At 45.5% G+C, this 20726-nt stretch overlaps 2 protein-coding genes across 2 annotated transcripts in view; one reads left to right on the top strand and one right to left on the bottom strand.

Moving 5' to 3' along the window:
- The window catches only part of LOC115121478 (fibronectin 1a), an 85911-nt gene extending 79493 nt beyond the window's left edge, over positions 1-6418 (top strand). Inside the window, exons 36-41 of the mRNA XM_065019653.1 lie at positions 134-272; positions 661-825; positions 2252-2377; positions 2643-2749; positions 3015-3137; positions 5557-6418. Coding sequence (XP_064875725.1) covers positions 134-272; positions 661-825; positions 2252-2377; positions 2643-2749; positions 3015-3137; positions 5557-5625 — 729 coding nt within the window. The 3' untranslated portion in view covers positions 5626-6418. The remainder of the gene's footprint in view (positions 1-133; positions 273-660; positions 826-2251; positions 2378-2642; positions 2750-3014; positions 3138-5556) is intronic.
- A 363-nt stretch (positions 6419-6781) lies between these two features.
- cfap65 (cilia and flagella associated protein 65) overlaps positions 6782-20726 on the bottom strand; it is a 162328-nt gene continuing 148383 nt past the window's right edge. The window contains exons 28-31 of the mRNA XM_065018206.1: positions 18474-18599; positions 13693-13992; positions 11160-11294; positions 6782-9481 (exon numbers count right to left, since the gene is read on the bottom strand). Coding sequence (XP_064874278.1) covers positions 9346-9481; positions 11160-11294; positions 13693-13992; positions 18474-18599 — 697 coding nt within the window. The 3' untranslated portion in view covers positions 6782-9345. The remainder of the gene's footprint in view (positions 9482-11159; positions 11295-13692; positions 13993-18473; positions 18600-20726) is intronic.

The raw sequence follows: 20726 nt of genomic DNA, 5'->3' as shown, positions 1-20726 counted from the left end.
ATGATCTGTAGCAAGGTGTGTACTAGCGTACCTGATTATTCTCTTTACGACATACATGGTGTCAATAGTGAATGATTCTCACACCACAGGTATTGCTATTCCCACTAAACAATCTCCATCTCTCTCTTAACAGATGAGATTACCAGGCACTTCTACCAGTGCCACTCTGATCGGGTTGACATCAGGAGCCTCCTATAACGTCGTTGTGGAGGCCATGAGAGGGCAGGGCCGAGAGAAGGTCCTGGAGGAGATAGTCACCGCTGGCAACGCTGGTAAGGACTACATTAGCATGTCCGTGAGATTATGGCTACTCTCTCCAGTACCCTGCGGTGGTATGCCATGCAATAACATTAGACTTTTCAATTAAGACTTTTCATGAGTTGTTGTCCAGCGTCCTTCTAATGTTTTTAGGGATCCGTGCTTTAGTTTTTAGGGATCCGTGTTTTAGTTTTTGGGGATCCGCGCTTTAGTTTTTGGGGATCCGTGCTTTAGTTTTTAGGGATCCGTGTTTTAGTGTTTTGGGGGTCCGTGTTTTAGTTTTTGGGGGTCCGTGCTTTTATTATTTGGTGAAATCCCATCTGTTGATAAATAGTTTGCTTTGTCCATCTGTTTGTTGTTTTTCTTTTGTTAACATGCTTTGTCCCTTCTCTCTCCCTGTAGTTCCAGGAGACCACCTCCCCTCCAACAGAGATGTGTGTTATGACACGTTCACAGCCACCTACCATGACGTGGGTGTAGAGTGGGAGCGTATGTCAGAGACGGGCTTTAAGCTGTGGTGCAGGTGTCTGGGGCTGGGCAGTGGCCATTTCAGATGTGATTCATCCAGTGAGTGACTCTAACCCATCCCATAATGCTTCTAATACAAACCCCCTTTCTATCTTACCTCAGCATGGGCAGACCTGACGCATATGACCAAAATTTAAAAATAAAAAATAAATTGTATGGTTACGGTATTTATTTTCTCTCATTTTATAGCATTTGTTAAAATGACTAAATCATTCTTAAAGCACATTTTATTCTGGGATGATTTGATAGAAAGGCTAAGGTCTGCCCATGCTAGTCCCTGCAGCATGTTGTTCTACTGTAGTAAAACATGCCACTGACAGGGATAGAGCTTGTTGTGTCTGGGGTTTGTATTGTCAGTCCATAACCAGACGATACCAAACCCTGAGACGACATGCCATCATCACGTCTGAATGCTAAACGTCATGGGTCAAATGACTGATGTTTGTGTGAATGAGGGATGAATTGTACACTCTCAGTCTCAGTGAATCTCAGAATGTCTCAGTGAAGCTCAGAATGTTGGGTCCAATCAGACTCCTTTCTCCACCAGAGTGGGAGGAGTCGAGGACATAATGGCCATGTGTGCACCCCCGCCCCCAAAAAACGTATTTTGGATTAATTCAACTAGTATGATCTCCTCTCTCCTACGTCCCCTACTCCCCTCTTCACCCTCTCTCCTACGTCCCCTACTCCCCTCTTCACCCTCTCTCCTACGTCCCCTACTCCCCTCTTCACCCTCTCTCCTACGTCCCCTACTCCCCTCTCCCGTCCTCTCTCCTACGTCCCCTCTTCACCCTCTCTCCTACGTCCCCTACTCCCCTCTTCACCCTCTCTCCCTCGTCCCCTACTCCCCTCTTCACCCTCTCTCCTACGTCCCCTACTCCCCTCTTCACCCTCTCTCCCTCGTCCCCTACTCCCCTCTCCACCCTCTCTCCCGTCCTCTCTCCCTCGTCCCCTACTCCCCTCTTCACCCTCTCTCTCCTCGTCCCCCTACTCCCCTCTTCACCCTCTCTCCTCCTCGTCCCCTACTCCCCTCTCCCGTCCTCTCTCCTACGTCCCCTACTCCTCTCTCCTACTCCCCTCTTCGTCCTCTCTCCTACGTCCCCTACTCCCCTCTTCACCCTCTCTCCTCGTCCCCTACTCCCTCTCCACCCTCTCTCCTCGTCCCCTACTCCCCTCTCCCGTCCTCTCTCCTACGTCCCCTACTCCCCTCTTCACCCTCTCTCCTACGTCCCCTACTCCCCTCTTCACCCTCTCTCCTACGTCCCCTACTCCCCTCTCCCGTCCTCTCTCCTACGTCCCCTACTCCTCTCCCGTCCTCTCTCTTACGTCCCCTACTCCTCTCTCCTACTCCCCTCTTCGTCCTCTCTCCTACGTCCCCTACTCCCCTCTCCCGTCCTCTCTCCTACGTCCCCTACTCCCCTCTCCTACGTCCCCTACTCCCCTCTTCACCCTCTCCCTCCTACAGAGTGGTGTCATGACAGCGGGAACAACTACCGCATAGGAGAGAAGTGGGATCGCCACGCTGAGAACGGTCACATGATGAGCTGTACTTGTTTGGGCAACGGGAAGGGAGAGTTCAAGTGCGAGCCACGTAAGTACCGGACCATACTAGTATAGAGAGCAATTAATGGCCGACAAGTTGTTTAATTCACACCAGAGTGTACCAAGTCCGCGGTTCCTTTTAATACTGCCGAGCTGTTCTCGTAACGCCTCCACCACAGTTGCTGGAACGAAACAACGTGAAAAAGAAAATATCCAATCCGGCAGTAAAGAGTTCAGGTTCGCTACGATAACGGGACGAGGGCCGGAGACTTACTGCACTGTGCGTTGTTATGGTGATCGATTTGTTTCTACAGATGAGTCGACGTGTTACGACGAGGGGAAGATGTACCAGGTGGGCAACCAGTGGCAGAAGGAATACCTGGGAGCTATCTGTACCTGCACCTGTTACGGAGGACAGCAGGTAAGACCACCGTCTCCATACAGTGGAGCACAGGATGTTGTGGTGTAGCACACAGGAAGTAAAAGAAAAGCACAGATAAGAGGAGTCTGGACTTAAGCAGGAGAAAGTTGTGAACGTGTGGTAAACTGGATACGCAAATTTGTCGGACTATCAAAGTGAATTTGAATTCTAACGGCGAGGACTTCAGTGAATGTTAAGGACGTAGCAGATGTATGAGACCGTCAGTGTTTTGTTCTATGTGGTAAATGGCGTGTCCTGCCCTCAGGGCTGGCGCTGCGAGAACTGCAGAAGACCGGGAGCTCAGACTGAGGTAGATGTGGATCTGCTACAGCCTCAAATACACCAAGACGCATTCGACCGCTATAGGGAGAACGCCTTGAAGAAACTGGTGGGTGTTCCCGGGCCTCTCAGGCATAGAGATACAATATTATACAGTTTTCCCTGACCAAGATGGCCGACCGGTAGTTACGTTAAAGGTTTACCAGTGTCCTTTCTAGTGTTTTATTTTATTCTGTGTTCCTTGGATTCTAGAGCCTTTCATCCTGCCACTTACTGGCCCATAATAACATGGACACAAATGTCTTTGTGACTTCCCATATGTCAATCGAGATCAGCTGTATATCATGCGGCAGGGTAGCCTAGTGGTTAGAGTGTAGAGGAGGTAGGTAGCCTAGTGGTTAGAGGGGAGGGGCGGCAGGGTAGCCTAGTGGTTAGAGTGTAGAGGAGGTAGGTAGCCTAGTGGTTAGAGGGGAGGGGCGGAGAGGGTAGCCTAGTGGTTAGAGGGGAGGGTAGCCTAGTGGTTAGAGGGGAGGGTAGCCTAGTGGTTAGAGGGAGGGGAGGTAGGTAGCCTAGTGGTTAGAGGGAGGGGCGGGTGGGTAGCCTAGTGGTTAGAGGGGAGGGTAGCCTAGTGGTTAGAGTGTAGAGGAGGTAGGTAGCCTAGTGGGTTAGAGGGGATGGGCGGGAGGGTAGCCTAGTGGTTAGAGGGGAGGGCGGGAGGGTAGCCTAGTGGTTAGAGGGGAGGGTAGCCTAGTGGTTAGAGTGTAGAGGAGGTAGGTAGCCTAGTGGGTTAGAGGGGATGGGCGGGAGGGTAGCCTAGTGGTTAGAGGGGAGGGCGGCAGGGTAGCCTAGTGGTTAGAGTGTAGAGGAGGTAGGTAGCCTAGTGGTTAGAGGGGAGGGGCGGGAGGGTAGCCTAGTGGTTAGAGGGGAGGGTAGCCTAGTGGTTAGAGGGAGGGTAGCCTAGTGGTTAGAGGGAGGGTAGCCTAGTGGTTAGAGGGAGGGTAGCCTAGTGGTTAGAGGGGAGGGTAGCCTAGTGGTTAGAGGGAGGGTAGCCTAGTGGTTAGAGGGAGGGTAGCCTAGTGGTTAGAGGGAGGGTAGCCTAGTGGTTAGAGGGAGGGTAGCCTAGTGGTTAGAGGGGAGGGTAGCCTAGTGGTTAGAGGGGAGGGGAGGTAGGTAGCCTAGTGGTTAGAGGGGAGGGGCGGGAGGGTAGCCTAGTGGTTAGAGGGAGGGTAGCCTAGTGGTTAGAGTGTAGAGGAGGTAGGTAGCCTAGTGGGTTAGAGGGGATGGGCGGGAGGGTAGCCTAGTGGTTAGAGGGGAGGGGCGGGAGGGTAGCCTAGTGGTTAGAGGGGAGGGGCGGGAGGGTAGCCTAGTGGTTAGAGGGGAGGGGCGGGAGGGTAGCCTAGTGGTTAGAGTGTAGAGGAGGTAGGTAGCCTAGTGGTTAGAGGGGAGGGTAGCCTAGTGGTTAGAGGGGAGGGGCGGGAGGTAGCCTAGTGGTTAGAGTGTAGAGGAGGTAGGTAGCCTAGTGGTTAGAGGGGAGGGGCGGGGAGGGTAGCCTAGTGGTTAGAGGGAGGGGCGGGAGGGTAGCCTAGTGGTTAGAGGGGAGGGGCGGGAGGGTAGCCTAGTGGTTAGAGGGGAGGGGCGGGAGGTAGCCTAGTGGTTAGAGGAGGGGCGGGAGGGTAGCCTAGTGGTTAGAGGGGAGGGGCGGGAGGGTAGCCTAGTGGTTAGAGGGGAGGGGCGGCAGGGTAGCCTAGTGGTTAGAGTGTAGAGGAGGTAGGTAGCCTAGTGGTTAGAGGGGAGGGGCGGGAGGGTAGCCTAGTGGTTAGAGTGTAGAGGAGGTAGGTAGCCTAGTGGTTAGAGGGGAGGGGGCGGGGCGGGAGGGTAGCCTAGTGGTTAGAGGGGGGGGGCGGGAGGGTAGCCTAGTGGTTAGAGGGGAGGGGCGGGAGGGTAGCCTAGTGGTTAGAGGGGAGGGGCGGGAGGGTAGCCTAGTGGTTAGAGGGGAGGGGCGGGAGGGTAGCCTAGTGGTTAGAGGGGAGGGGCGGGAGGGTAGCCTAGTGGTTAGAGGGGAGGGGCGGGAGGGTAGTCTAGTGGTTAGAGTGTAGAGGAGGTAGGTAGCCTAGTGGTTAGAGGGGAGGGTAGCCTAGTGGTTAGAGGGGAGGGGCGGGAGGGTAGCCTAGTGGTTAGAGGGGAGGGGCGGGAGGGTAGCCTAGTGGTTAGAGGGGAGGGGCGGGAGGGTAGCCTAGTGGTTAGAGGGGAGGGGCGGCAGGGTAGCCCAGTGGTTAGAGCGTTGGACTCGTAACCGGAAGGTTGCAAGTTCAAATCCCCCGAGCTGACAAGGTACAAATCTGTCGTTCTGTCCCTGAACAAGGCAGTTAACCCACTGTTCCTAGGCCGTCATTGAAAATAAAAAAAATTGTTCTTAACTGACTTGCCTAGTTAAATAAAGGTAAAACAAAAAATGGATTTCCTTATTGACCATCATGCTAACACGTACTTGAAATGAAGTCAATGTTTCCTTTCTGTCTTCCCAACAGAACATCCAGTGTCCTATAGAGTGTCTGAGACCAGAGCTCCTAGCAGATGTACAGCAACCCTCAGAGTAAAGAAGGAGAGGAGATCCTCCTCCTCCTCAGACTCCACTCACATTACAGGGCCTTCAGAAAGTCGTCCTATCCCTGGACTTATTCAACAACTTGTTGTTACAGCCTGAATTCAAAATGGATTAAATAGATTTTTTTAATGAAAGTGAAAATGTTTTTAGAAATTTTTAGCAAATATATATATATATTGAAAATGAAATGCATAAATATCTAATTTACTTATGTATTCACATCCCTGAGTCAATCTCTAAGAGCTTTGCACACCTGGATTGTACAATATTTGGCCATTAATTTTTTTTTTTTAAATTGTTCAAGCTCTGTCAAGTTGGTTGTAGATCATTGCTAGACAGCCATTTTCAAGTATTGCCATAGATTTTCAAGCTGATTTCTAAATCCAAACTGTAACAAGGCCACTCAGGAATATTCATTGTCTTCATGGTAAGCAACTCCAGTGTAGATTTGGCCTTGTGTTTTTAGGTTATTGTTCTGGTGAAATCCCTGAGTGGTTTCCTTCCTCTCCGGCAACTGAGTTAGGAAGGACGCCTGTATCTTTGTAGTGACTGGGTGTATAGATGCACCATCCAAAGTGTAATTAATAACTTCACCATGCTCAAAGGGATATTCAATGTCTGCTACCAATAGGTGCCCTTCTTTGCGAGGCATTGGAAAACCTCCCTTGTCTTTGTGGTTGAATCGGTGCTTGAAATTCACTACTCGATTGAGTGACCTCACAGACACTTGTGTGGGGTAAAGAGATAAGATGGTCATTAAAAACAAAAGGTTAAACAACTTATTATGCAATTTGTCAAAGCACATTTTTACTCCTGAACTTAATTAGGCTTGCCATTACAAAGAGGTTGAATACTTATTGACTCAATACATTTCAACTTTTAACATTTTATTACTTTACAAAATGTTCTACAAAACGATATACCATTTTGACATTATGGGGTAATTGTGTGTAAATCATTGACACACAATTTCTATTTAATCCATTTTAAATTCAGGCTGTAACAACAACGACAACAAGTCAATACTTCCTGAAGGCGCTGTACCTGTGACTTACACAGAGATATATAAAACCTAGAGTGCACTAGGATCAGTCTCACAAAAGACTGCTAGCATGCACCATTTTTTATTTTATTTTTTTAAGTAGTCAACTTGGTGGGACTTCCTACGTGTCGCCCATGGAAATATAATTCCCATTGAATTCTTCTAGACTTGTATTTCTATGGCGACGTCTTCCCGTGCCGTCACAGAAGTACTCCATGGAACATATTACTGTAGGAAGTGTCAACTACGTGCTGACTTCCTGTTCCTGTCATTCACTAACCTTGATCAGTGGTCTGGTCTGACCAATTAACCACCACCCTGCTGCTTCTCCACATTGCCACTCCTTTCTATAGCGTCACTTCAAAATACCCCCCCCCAAGGCAAAGAAAGGGTCTTTTATATTTTAATGTTTGGTTCCGTTGTCCTACCTAGTCCTTCGAGACATTCCCATGAAAAGAGAAAATGGAAAATCTGTAGAGGTTCTAAAGCCGTTCAGTATTCCTCCGGTAGCCTACTCTGTTTCTACTCTGTGCTGTTGCCATTCCTCCGGTAGCCTACTCTGTGCTGTTGCCATTCCTCCGGTAGCCTACTCTGTTTCTACTCTGTGCTGTTGCCATTCCTCCTGTAGCCTACTCTGTTTCTACTCTGTGCTGTTGCCATTCCTCCGGTAGCCTACTCTGTGCTGTTGCCATTCCTCCGGTAGCCTACTCTGTGCTGTTGCCATTCCTCCGGTAGCCTACTCTGTGCTGTTGCCATTCCTCCGGTAGCCTACTCTGTTTCTACTCTGTGCTGTTGCCATTCCTCCTGTAGCCTACTGTTTCTACTCTGTGAGTTGCCATTCCTCCGGTAGCCTACTCTGTGCTGTTGCCATTCCTCCGGTAGCCTACTCTGTTTCTACTCTGTGCGTTGCCATTCCTCCGGTAGCCTACTCTGTGCTGTTGCCATTCCTCCGGTAGCCTACTCTGTTTCTGTGCTGTTGCCATTCCTCCGGTAGCCTACTCTGTGCTGTTGCCATTCCTCCGGTAGCCTACTCTGTGCTGTTGCCATTCCTCCGGTAGCCTACTTTGTTTCTACTCTGTGCGTTGCCATTCCTCCGGTAGCCTACTCTGTGCTGTTGCCATTCCTCCGGTAGCCTACTGTTTCTACTCTGTGCGTTGCCATTCCTCCGGTAGCCTACTCTGTGCTGTTGCCATTCCTCCGGTAGCCTACTCTGTGCTGTTGCCATTCCTCCGGTAGCCTACTCTGTGCGTTGCCATTCCTCCGGTAGCCTACTCTGTGCTGTTGCCATTCCTCCGGTAGCCTACTCTGTGCGTTGCCATTCCTCCGGTAGCCTACTCTGTGCTGTTGCCATTCCTCCGGTAGCCTACTCTGTTTCTACTCTGTGCTGTTGCCATTCCTCCGGTAGCCTACTCTGTGCGTTGCCATTCCTCCGGTAGCCTACTGTTTCTACTCTGTGCTGCCCGAACCAGAGCTTTCTCTCTCTGATGTGAGATTTTACCCCATTCAGAAGTTTACAATATGGGAAAACTCACGATGCCGTCAAGAGTTATCTGGAATGGATAATATTTCTCCAACCGATCCCATCCGAGCTCAAATGCTTCTACAGAGAAATAGGATCGCTGTTTTGAAGTATAACCCTATTCCCTATATAGTGAACCACTTGGATACAGAGGTCTCGCATGAGAACCTTGTCTTCATGTATTTCAAATCTCTTTGGAGACTTCAACTACCAGTCTAACAAACAAAAAAAACATTCCTTTTTAAAACCAAGCATGGTCTTTAATACAGTGGTATTCAAAGTCGTGGGGTCGCCAATTTTTATATATATATATATATATATATATAAAAATGAAAAACCAGAAACCAAGAGTACAGATTATTGTATGGACATTATACAAACATATTTGAAAAATACAATTTTATTGAGTAAATGTATTTATTGGTTTCTTTTCATTTTTGAGAAGACGATTATGTAGAAATTTGCAGTTTTTTAAAAAAGTTATTTTTTATTTTTTAGGTTATTTGATATGGGGTGGGATCATAAGAAATTTGGTCCCCAGAAATTCAATCGGGGGGGGGGTCCCCGCTGAATACCACTGCTTTAATGCAAGAGTTGTATCACAGAGGTACACAACAAGTGGGTGTTCATTCAATGTCCAGAATTGTATCTGGCGTTTTCATGTACGTCTGCCATTTTGTGAACGGAAGCTCTAAGATGGCTGCCAGTTGAGTTGCATTGTTTCACACACACACCTCAACTGCTGTTTTTAATTTATCTCTTTTATCCAAGCATTTTGTTTTAATGCTATTTGGGGTGTACACGTTTTTGTTATTTTTATTTTTTATATATATATTGTAGGTGCCAAAGTCTTAACTACTGTGGACTGAATTCCTTTTTAATAAACAAAAAATGTGTTTTTGGAATGGTCTGTTTTGGGTTTATTATAAAGGCTCGATATAGTGAAGTGAAACTGTCCAGTGCTTCACAGAGCTACTATCAGGTACATGAGGGTGTGAAAGTACTAATCACATTGTAGATCAGGGCATCGAGACGTGAATCGCTATTTTAAAATGGTCAAATCAACTTTTGCTGAACTTTTTTTTTTTTTTTTAATAGTTATTAATTGGGTATGAAATAATGTTGAGGCATTGTGTGGAATAAAACACTGGTTAGGTCCATGCCAGGTTGGCCAGTAGTGAAGAGGGTGGGCTGAAGCTAAGACCCAGAGGAACCCCCCTGGTCTCTCTGCTCCTGTCTGGGTCAGCGCCAGCTCTGGACAGCCTCCTGGAACCACAGCTGGTCCTCCTAGATAAGACAAAACAGAGCAGTCTGTTGATCCAGGTTTATTTGACAAAAGCAGTATGCAAAAAAAACAAAAAGCCTAATGTGTAATGGAAACGGCAGATATAGGAGACATTTTGACAGGTGGATGTTTCTTTTGTCAAACTCTCTCTGAGACCTGGTGTTTTGACTAAATGATCATTGCTGAATCCTTTTGAAGGTACGCGGGGACACGATGTTATCAAGCTCCCCTCAACTTCTAAATGCTAGAACGAAAAACTGTTTCTTTCCTGGACAAGGATTGTCCCGACTTTCAAGAATACATGAATTACTTCACCCTGCTTTTCTGGCAATTTAAGTTTCACCATGTGGCGATACGTTGGCAAATATTTTAAATTAAATAAATAAATAAATTATTTGTTAATTTTCTCCTTTTCACGGGTAACCTGATGCATTAAACAGATATGTGGGACGACATACAGGCAGTCTCCAATTTATTAATGTGCAATTTGGCTAGATGGGTAATTGGAAACAATTTGGCTAGATGGGGTAATGGAAACAATTTGGCTAGATGGGGTAATGGAAACAATTTGGCTAGATGGGTAATTGGAAACAATTTGGCTAGATGGGTAATTGGAAACAATTTGGCTAGATGGGGTAATGGAAACAATTTGGCTAGATGGGTAATTGGAAACAATTTGGCTAGATGGGTAATTGGAAACAATTTGGCTAGATGGGGTAATGGAAACAATTTGGCTAGATGGGGTAATGGAAACAATTTGGCTAGATGGGGTAATGGAAACAATTTGGCTAGATGGGGTAATGGAAACAATTTGGCTAGATGGGTAATGGAAACAATTTGGCTAGATGGGGTAATGGAAACAATTTGGCTAGATGGGTAATGGAAACAATTTGGCTAGATGGGTAATGGAAACAATTTGGCTAGATGGGTAATGGAAACAATTTGGCTAGATGGGGTAATGGAAACAATTTGGCTAGATGGGGTAATGGAAACAATTTGGCTAGATGGGTAATGGAAACAATTTGGCTAGATGGGTAATGGAAACAATTTGGCTAGATGGGTAATGGAAACAATTTGGCTAGATGGGTAATTGGAAACAATTTGGCTAGATGGGTAATGGAAACAATTTGGCTGGATGGGTAATGGAAACAATTTGGCTAGATGGGTAATGGAAACAATTGAACCACTACATTTATACGACACTGTAGTTGTTTGTTGTTGTTGACGTCATTACGTGCAACTGTCTCATCTATACTCTATGCAAATTTAACCCTTTTTAATTTAACTAGGCAAGTCAATTTAAGAACAAATTATTTACAATGACGGACGACGCTGGGCCAATTGTGATACAGCCTGGATTCGAACCAGGGTCTGTAGTGACGCCTCTAGAGATACAGTGCTTTTAGATCACTGAACAAACAACTGTAAATGTCGATAAATGAATGGAAACATAACGAGTGATAAGTCACAGTTTAACCTTATTGATAATGGCTGTGATCAATGGAAATGTGTAATCTGTGGAGTCTGGACTAATGAACATGCTTGATAGATCCAACTTCTGTAGAAAAATCGGTTTTATGATCATTGTACAAGCTGGATGGGGTGTGGGTCTGACCGTAGGAGTTCACACAAACAGATCTGAGAACAGGCTATTCTGGCATCCAGGAGGTTTTGACAGACCTGGCAGAGACAGGAGGCAGAGCGATGATTCGTGGCCTGGTTGTAAGGACCAGTTCTCCCAGGAACGCCTCCATCATCAGGTTCTGTAAGGTGTTGAGGAGAACCTCCTCTGTCACGTCACAGAACTCTGGCAGCCTGGGAGGAAAAGGAGGGGGAGAGGGAGGGAGGAAGGGAAGAGGAGTAGGGGAAGAGGAGGGGGGCAGGTAAGAGGAGAGGGAGGGGGAAAGAGGAGAGGGAGGAGGGGAAGAGGAGAGGGAGGAGGGAAAGAGGAGTAGGGGAAGAGGAGAGGGGAGGGGGAGAGGAGAGGAAGAGGAGAGGGAGGAGAAGAGGAGGGAGGGGAAGAGGAGGGAGGGGGAGAGGGAGGGGGGAGGGGGAGAGGAGAGGGAGGGGGGAGAGGGAGGGGGAGGGAGGAGGGAGGAGGGAAAGAGAGGAGGGGAGAGGAAGGAGGGGGAGGAGGGAAAGAGGAGAGGGAGGAGGAGGGGGAGAGGGAGGAGGGAAAGAGGAGAGGGGGAGAGGAAGGAGGGGAAGAGGGAAAGAGAGGAGGAGGGAAAGAGAGGAGAGGAGGTGAAGAGGAGGGAAAGAGGAGAGGGAGGAGGGAAAGAGGAGAGGGAGGGGAGAGGAAGGAGGGGAAGAGAAGAGGAGGGGAAGAGGAGAGGGAGGAGGGAAAGAGGAGAGGGAAGAGGAGGGGAGAGGAAGGAGGGGAAGAGGATAGGGAGGAGGGAAAGAGAAAAGGAGGGGAAGAGGAGAGGGAGGGGGAGAGGAAGGAGGGGAAGAGGAGAGGGAGGAGGGAAAGAGAAGAGGAGGGGAAGAGGGAGAGGGAGGGGGGAGAGGAAGGAGGGGAAGAGGAGAGGGAGGAGGGGAAGAGGAGAGGAAGGAGAGGAAAGGGAGGAGGGGTAGCAGAAGTGAACACAGAGAGGTTACCAATTCAAGGGGAACAACAGCACCTTAATTCACATTAATTCAAGGGGAACAACAGCACCTTAATTCACATTAATTCAAGGGGAACAACAGCACCTTAATTCACATTATTCAAGGGGAACAACAGTACCTTAATTCAAGGGGAACAACAGCACCTTAATTCAAGGGGAACAACAGCACCTTAATTCAAGGGGAACAACAGCACCTTAATTCAAGGGGAACAACAGCACCTTAATTCACATTATTCAAGGGGAACAACAGCACCTTAATTCACATTATTCAAGGGGAACAACAGTACCTTAATTCAAGGGGAACAACAGCACCTTAATTCAAGGGGAACAACAGCACCTTAATTCACATTAATTCAAGGGGAACAACAGTACCTTAATTCAAGGGGAACAACAGCACCTTAATTCAAGCGGAACAACAGTACCTTAATTCACATTATTCAAGGGGAACAACAGCACCTTAATTCACATTAATTCAAGGGGAACAACAGTACCTTAATTCAAGGGGAACAACAGCACCTTAATTCAAGCGGAACAACAGTACCTTAATTCACATTATTCAAGGGGAACAACAGCACCTTAATTCACATTATTCAAGGGGAACAACAGTACCTTAATTCAAGGGGAACAACAGCACCTTAATTCACATTATTCAAGGGGAACAACAGCACCTTAATTCAAGGGGAACAACAGTACCTTAATTCAAGGGGAACAACAGTACCTTAATTCACATTAATTCAAGGGGAACAACAGCACCTTAATTCACATTATTCAAGGGGAACAACAGTACATTAATTCAAGGGGAACAACAGCACCTTAATTCACATTATTCAAGGGGAACAACAGTACATTAATTCAAGGGGAACAACAGCACCTTAATTCACATTATTCAAGGGGAACAACAGCACCTTAATTCACAGGGGAACAACAGTACCTTAATTCACATTATTCAAGGGGAACAACAGCACCTTAATTCACATTAGTCAAGGGGAACAACAGCACCTTAATTCAAGGGGAACAACAGCACCTTAATTCACAGGGGAACAACAGCACCTTAATTCACATTAATTCAAGGGGAACAGCAGTACCTTAATTCAAGGGGAACAACAGCACCTTAATTCAAGGGGAACAACAGTACCTTAATTCACATTAATTCAAGGGGAACAACAGTACCTTAATTCACAGGGGAACAACAGTACCTTAATTCACATTAATTCAAGGGGAACAACAGTACCTTAATTCACATTAATTCAAGGGGAACAACAGCACCTTAATTCACATTAATTCAAGGGGAACAACAGCACCTTAATTCACATTATTCATTACCGTGGGGCAAAAAAGTATTTAGTCAGCCACCAATTGTGCAAGTTATTACTTATTTTCCAACATAATTTTCAAATAAATTCATAAAAAATCCTACAATGTGATTTTCTGGATTTTTTTCTCTCATTTTGTAGTTGAAGTGTACCTATGATGAGAATTACAGGCCTCTCTCATCTTTTTAAGTGGGAGAACTTGCACAATTGGTGGCTGACTAAATACTTTTTGCCCCACTGTATGTAAACTTCCGACTTCAACTGTATGTCGCCCCACCCAACCCAGCTCACCTGCGGATGGTCTCCTGAACGTTGAGCTGATGCTCTCGCTTCACTGTTGGCTTCTGGGTCTGTGGCTGTTGCTTTGTTACCTCTGTTACCCCAGCACTGTACAGACTGCCCCCCATGAGGAGCTGAGGAGTAGGGGGGCAAGGTGGAGGGGCCTCCCTGGTCCCAGGATAAGGCGTAGCAGCCCCAGGGAGAGGTGTGGTAGGGGTGTAGGCAGTCTGTCTCAGCTGGGTGAAGTAGGGCACGGGTTCAGCCACACCATTCACCAGAGAGTGGTGGAAGTGAGGGTCGTCCAGGAGGCTCCTACAGGGAACAGTGAAGAAAGATACAGCAATACACCAACTCCATGGTGCATAGTGGACAGGCTAGAAGCACCACCGAGTCTCTCAGGGCCATTCTTATGGCAACATGGTGAGGAACTAAGCATCTCACCTTTTATCTAACTCTTTAGATGCTGCCAACTAACAACACAGAACTGAACCTGAATATAGAGGGGAGGAGATTAACTGTACCTGAATATAGAGGGGAGTTACTGAACCTGAATATAGAGGAGAGGAGAGTTACTGAACCTGAATATAGAGGAGAGTTACTGAACCTGAATATAGAGGAGAGTTACTGAACCTGAATATAGAGGGGAGGAGTGTTACTGAACCTGTATATAGAGGAGAGGAGAGTTACTGAACCTGAATATAGAGGAGAGTTACTGAACCTGAATATAGAGGAGAGTTACTGTACCTGAATATAGAGGAGAGGAGAGTTACTGAACCTGAATATAGAGGAGAGTTACTGAACCTGAATATAGAGGAGAGGAGAGTTACTGAACCTGAATATAGAGGAGAGTTACTGAACCTGAATATAGAGGAGAGGAGAGTAACTGAACCTGAATATAGAGGAGAGGAGAGTTACTGAACCTGAATATAGATGAGAGGAGAGTTACTGAACCTGAATATAGAGGAGAGTTACTGAACCTGAATATAGAGGAGAGTTACTGAACCTGAATATAGAGGAGAGGAGAGTTACTGAACCTGAATATAGAGGAGAGGAGAGTTACTGAACCTGAATATAGAGGAGAGTTACTGAACCTGAATATAGAGGAGAGTTACTGAACCTGAATATAGAGGAGAGGAGAGTTACTGAACCTGAATATAGAGGAGAGTTACTGAACCTGAATATAGAGGAGAGGAGAGTTAATGAACCTGAATATAGAGGAGAGGAGAGTTACTGAACCTGAATATTGAGGAGAGTTACTGAACCTGAATATAGAGGAGAGGAGAGTTACTGAACCTGAATATTGAGGAGAGTTACTGAACCTGAATATAGAGGAGAGTTACTGAACCTGAATATAGAGGAGAGGAGAGTTAATGAACCTGAATATAGAGGAGAGGAGAGTTACTGAACCTGAATATAGAGGAGAGTTACTGAACCTGAATATAGAGGAGAGTTACTGAACCTGAATATAGAGGGGAGGAGAGTTACTGAACCTGAATATAGAGGAGAGTTACTGAACCTGAATATAGAGGAGAGTTACTGAACCTGAATATAGAGGAGAGTTACTGAACCTGAATATAGAGGAGAGGAGAGTTACTGAACCTGAATATAGAGGAGAGTTACTGAACCTGAATATAGAGGAGAGTTACTGAACCTGAATATAGAGGGGAGTTACTGAACCTGAATATAGAGGAGAGGAGAGTTACTGAACCTGAATATAGAGGAGAGTTACTGAACCTGAATATAGAGGAGAGTTACTGAACCTGAATATAGAGGAGAGTTACTGAACCTGAATATAGAGGGGAGTTACTGAACCTGAATATAGAGGAGAGGAGAGTTACTGAACCTGAATATAGAGGAGAGGAGAGTTACTGAACCTGAATATAGAGGAGAGGAGAGTTACTGAACCTGAATATAGAGGAGAGTTACTGAACCTGAATATAGAGGGGAGTTACTGAACCTGAATATAGAGGAGAGGAGAGTTACTGTACCTGAATATAGAGGAGAGTTACTGAACCTGAATATAGAGGAGAGTTAATGAACCTGAATATTGAGGAGAGTTACTGAACCTGAATATTGAGGAGAGTTACTGAACCTGAATATTGAGGAGAGTTACTGAACCTGAATATAGAGGAGAGTTACTGAACCTGAATATAGAGGAGAGGAGAGTTACTGAACCTGAATATAGAGGAGAGTTACTGAACCTGAATATAGAGGAGAGGAGAGTTACTGAACCTGAATATAGAGGAGAGTTACTGAACCTGAATATAGAGGAGAGTTACTGAACCTGAATATAGAGGAGAGTTACTGAACCTGAATATAGAGGAGAGGAGAGTTACTGAACCTGAATATAGAGGAGAGTTACTGAACCTGAATATAGAGGAGAGTTACTGAACCTGAATATAGAGGAGAGGAGAGTTACTGAACCTGAATATAGAGGAGAGTTACTGAACCTGAATATAGAGGAGAGTTACTGAACCTGAATATAGAGGGGAGGAGTGTTACTGAACCTGTATATAGAGGAGAGGAGAGTTACTGAACCTGAATATAGAGGAGAGTTACTGAACCTGAATATAGAGGAGAGTTACTGTACCTGAATATAGAGGAGAGGAGAGTTACTGAACCTGAATATAGAGGATAGTTACTGAACCTGAATATAGAGGAGAGGAGAGTTACTGAACCTGAATATAGAGGAGAGTTACTGAACCTGAATATAGAGGAGAGGAGAGTAACTGAACCTGAATATAGAGGAGAGGAGAGTTACTGAACCTGAATATAGAGGAGAGGAGAGTTACTGAACCTGAATATAGAGGAGAGTTACTGAACCTGAATATAGAGGAGAGGAGAGTTACTGAACCTGAATATAGAGGAGAGTTACTGAACCTGAATATAGAGGAGAGTTACTGAACCTGAATATAGAGGAGAGTTACTGAACCTGAATATAGAGGAGAGGAGAGTTACTGAACCTGAATATAGAGGAGAGTTACTGAACCTGAATATAGAGGAGAGTTACTGAACCTGAATATAGAGGAGAGGAGAGTTACTGAACCTGAATATAGAGGAGAGTTACTGAACCTGAATATAGAGGAGAGTTACTGAACCTGAATATAGAGGGGAGGAGTGTTACTGAACCTGTATATAGAGGAGAGGAGAGTTACTGAACCTGAATATAGAGGAGAGTTACTGAACCTGAATATAGAGGAGAGTTACTGAACCTGAATATAGAGGAGAGGAGAGTTACTGAACCTGAATATAGAGGAGAGTTACTGAACCTGAATATAGAGGAGAGGAGAGTTAATGAACCTGAATATAGAGGAGAGGAGAGTTACTGAACCTGAATATTGAGGAGAGTTACTGAACCTGAATATAGAGGAGAGGAGAGTTAATGAACCTGAATATAGAGGAGAGGAGAGTTACTGAACCTGAATATAGAGGAGAGTTACTGAACCTGAATATAGAGGAGAGGAGAGTTACTGAACCTGAATATAGAGGAGAGTTACTGAACCTGAATATAGAGGGGAGGAGAGTTACTGAACCTGAATATAGAGGAGAGTTACTGAACCTGAATATAGAGGAGAGTTACTGAACCTGAATATAGAGGAGAGTTACTGAACCTGAATATAGAGGAGAGGAGAGTTACTGAACCTGAATATAGAGGAGAGTTACTGAACCTGAATATAGAGGAGAGTTACTGAACCTGAATATAGAGGAGAGTTACTGAACCTGAATATAGAGGAGAGGAGAGTTAATGAACCTGAATATAGAGGAGAGTTACTGAACCTGAATATAGAGGAGAGGAGAGTTACTGAACCTGAATATAGAGGAGAGGAGAGTTACTGTATCTGAATATAGAGGAGAGGAGAGTTACTGAACCTGAATATAGAGGAGAGGAGAGTTACTGAACCTGAATATAGAGGAGAGGAGAGTTACTGTATCTGAATATAGAGGAGAGGAGAGTTACTGAACCTGAATATTGAGGAGAGTTACTGAACCTGAATATAGAGGAGAGGAGAGTTACTGAACCTGAATATAGAGGAGAGTTACTGAACCTGAATATAGAGGAGAGGAGAGTTACTGAACCTGAATATAGAGGAGAGTAACTGTACCTGAATATAGAGGAGAGTTACTGAACCTGAATATTGAGGAGAGTTACTGAACCTGAATATAGAGGGGAGTTACTGAACCTGAATATAGAGGAGAGTTACTGTACCTGAATATAGAGGAGAGTTACTGAACCTGAATATAGAGGAGAGGAGAGTTACTGAACCTGAATATAGAGGAGAGTTACTGAACCTGAATATAGAGGAGAGTTACTGTACCTGAATATAGAGGAGAGTTACTGTACCTGAATATAGAGGAGAGTTACTGTACCTGAATATAGAGGAGAGTTACTGTACCTGAATATAGAGGAGAGTTACTGTACCTGAATATAGAGGAGAGTTACTGAACCTGAATATAGAGGAGAGGAGAGTTACTGAACCTGAATATAGAGGAGAGTTACTGAACCTGAATATAGAGGAGAGTTACTGAACCTGAATATAGAGGAGAGGAGAGTTACTGAACCTGAATATAGAGGAGAGGAGAGTTACTGAACCTGAATATAGAGGAGAGGAGAGTTACTGAACCTGAATATAGAGGAGAGTTACTGAACCTGAATATAGAGGAGAGTTACTGAACCTGAATATAGAGGGGAGGAGAGTAACTGTACCTGAATATAGAGGAGAGTTACTGAACCTGAATATAGAGGAGAGGAGAGTTACTGAACCTGAATATAGAGGAGAGGAGAGTTACTGAACCTGAATATGGAGGTGAGCGTGTGGGTAATGATCTCTCTCTCTGGTCCGTGGCTGAGAGGAGGCATGTCTAAAGATGGAGGTCTGCTCTGACGGGATCCACAACGGGTCACATTGGGCCGGGCCGACCTGGAAGAAAGTCTCAGTTAAACACCACTATAGACACAGTAAAACACCACTATAGACACAGTAACCCTCCCAGTAAAACACCACTATAGACACAGTAAAACACCACTATAGACCCAGTAAAACACCACTATAGACACAGTAAAACATGACTATAGACACAGTAACCCTCCCAGTAAAACACCACTATAGACACAGTAACCCTCCCAGTAAAACACCACTATAGACACAGTAACCCTCCCAGTAAAACACCACTATAGACACAGTAACCCTCCCAGTAAAACACCACTATAGACACAGTAACCCTCCCAGTAAAACACCACTATAGACACAGTAACCCTCCCAGTAAAACACCACTATAGACACAGTAACCCTCCCAGTAAAACACCACTATAGACACAGTAACCCTCCCAGTAAAACACCACTATAGACACAGTAACCCTCCCAGTAAAACACCACTATAGACACAGTAACCCTCCCAGTAAAACATGACTATAGACACAGTAACCCTCCCAGTAAAACACCACTATAGACACAGTAACCCTCCCAGTAAAACACCACTATAGACACAGTAACCCTCCCAGTAAAACACCACTATAGACACAGTAACCCTCCCAGTAAAACACCACTATAGACACAGTAACCCTCCCAGTAAAACACCACTATAGACACAGTAACCCTCCCAGTAAAACACCACTATAGACACAGTAAAACACGACTATAGACACAGTAACCCTCCCAGTAAAACACCACTATAGACACAGTAACCCTCCCAGTAAAACACCACTATAGACACAGTAACCCTCCCAGTAAAACACCACTATAGACACAGTAACCCTCCCAGTAAAACACCACTATAGACACAGTAACCCTCCCAGTAAAACACCACTATAGACACAGTAACACCACCCAGTAAAACACCACTATAGACACAGTAACCCTCCCAGTAAAACACCACTATAGACACAGTAACCCTCCCAGTAAAACACCACTATAGACACAGTAACCCTCCCAGTAAAACACCACTATAGACACAGTAACCTCCCAGTAAAACACCACTATAGACACAGTAACCCTCCCAGTAAAACACCACTATAGACACAGTAACCCTCCCAGTAAAACACCACTATAGACACAGTAACCCTCCCAGTAAAACACCACTATAGACACAGTAACCCTCCCAGTAAAACACCACTATAGACACAGTAACCCTCCCAGTAAAACACCACTATAGACACAGTAACCCTCCCAGTAAAACACCACTATAGACACAGTAACCCTCCCAGTAAAACACCACTATAGACACAGTAACCCTCCCAGTAAAACACCACTATAGACACAGTAAAACACCACTATAGACACAGTAAAACACGACTATAGACACAGTAACCCTCCCAGTAAAACACCACTATAGACACAGTAACCCTCCCAGTAAAACACCACTATAGACACAGTAACCCTCCCAGTAAAACACCACTATAGACACAGTAACCCTCCCAGTAAAACACCACTATAGACACAGTAACCCTCCCAGTAAAACACCACTATAGACACAGTAACCCTCCCAGTAAAACACCACTATAGACACAGTAACCCTCCCAGTAAAACACCACTATAGACACAGTAACCCTCCCAGTAAAACACCACTATAGACACAGTAACCCTCCCAGTAAAACACCACTATAGACACAGTAACCCTCCCAGTAAAACACCACTATAGACACAGTAACCCTCCCAGTAAAACACCACTATAGACACAGTAAAACACGACTATAGACACAGTAACCCTCCCAGTAAAACACCACTATAGACACAGTAACCCTCCCAGTAAAACACCACTATAGACACAGTAACCCTCCCAGTAAAACACCACTATAGACACAGTAACCCTCCCAGTAAAACACCACTATAGACACAGTAACCCTCCCAGTAAAACACCACTATAGACACAGTAACCCTCCCAGTAAAACACCACTATAGACACAGTAACCCTCCCAGTAAAACACCACTATAGACACAGTAACCCTCCCAGTAAAACACCACTATAGACACAGTAACCCTCCCAGTAAAACATGACTATAGACACAGTAACCCTCCCAGTAAAACACCACTATAGACACAGTAACCCTC

The sequence above is a fragment of the Oncorhynchus nerka genome, linkage group LG1 (assembly GCF_034236695.1).
Source record: "Oncorhynchus nerka isolate Pitt River linkage group LG1, Oner_Uvic_2.0, whole genome shotgun sequence".
Classification (NCBI taxonomy): Eukaryota; Metazoa; Chordata; class Actinopteri; order Salmoniformes; family Salmonidae; genus Oncorhynchus; species Oncorhynchus nerka.
This window is presented reverse-complemented; position numbering and strand designations above follow the sequence as displayed.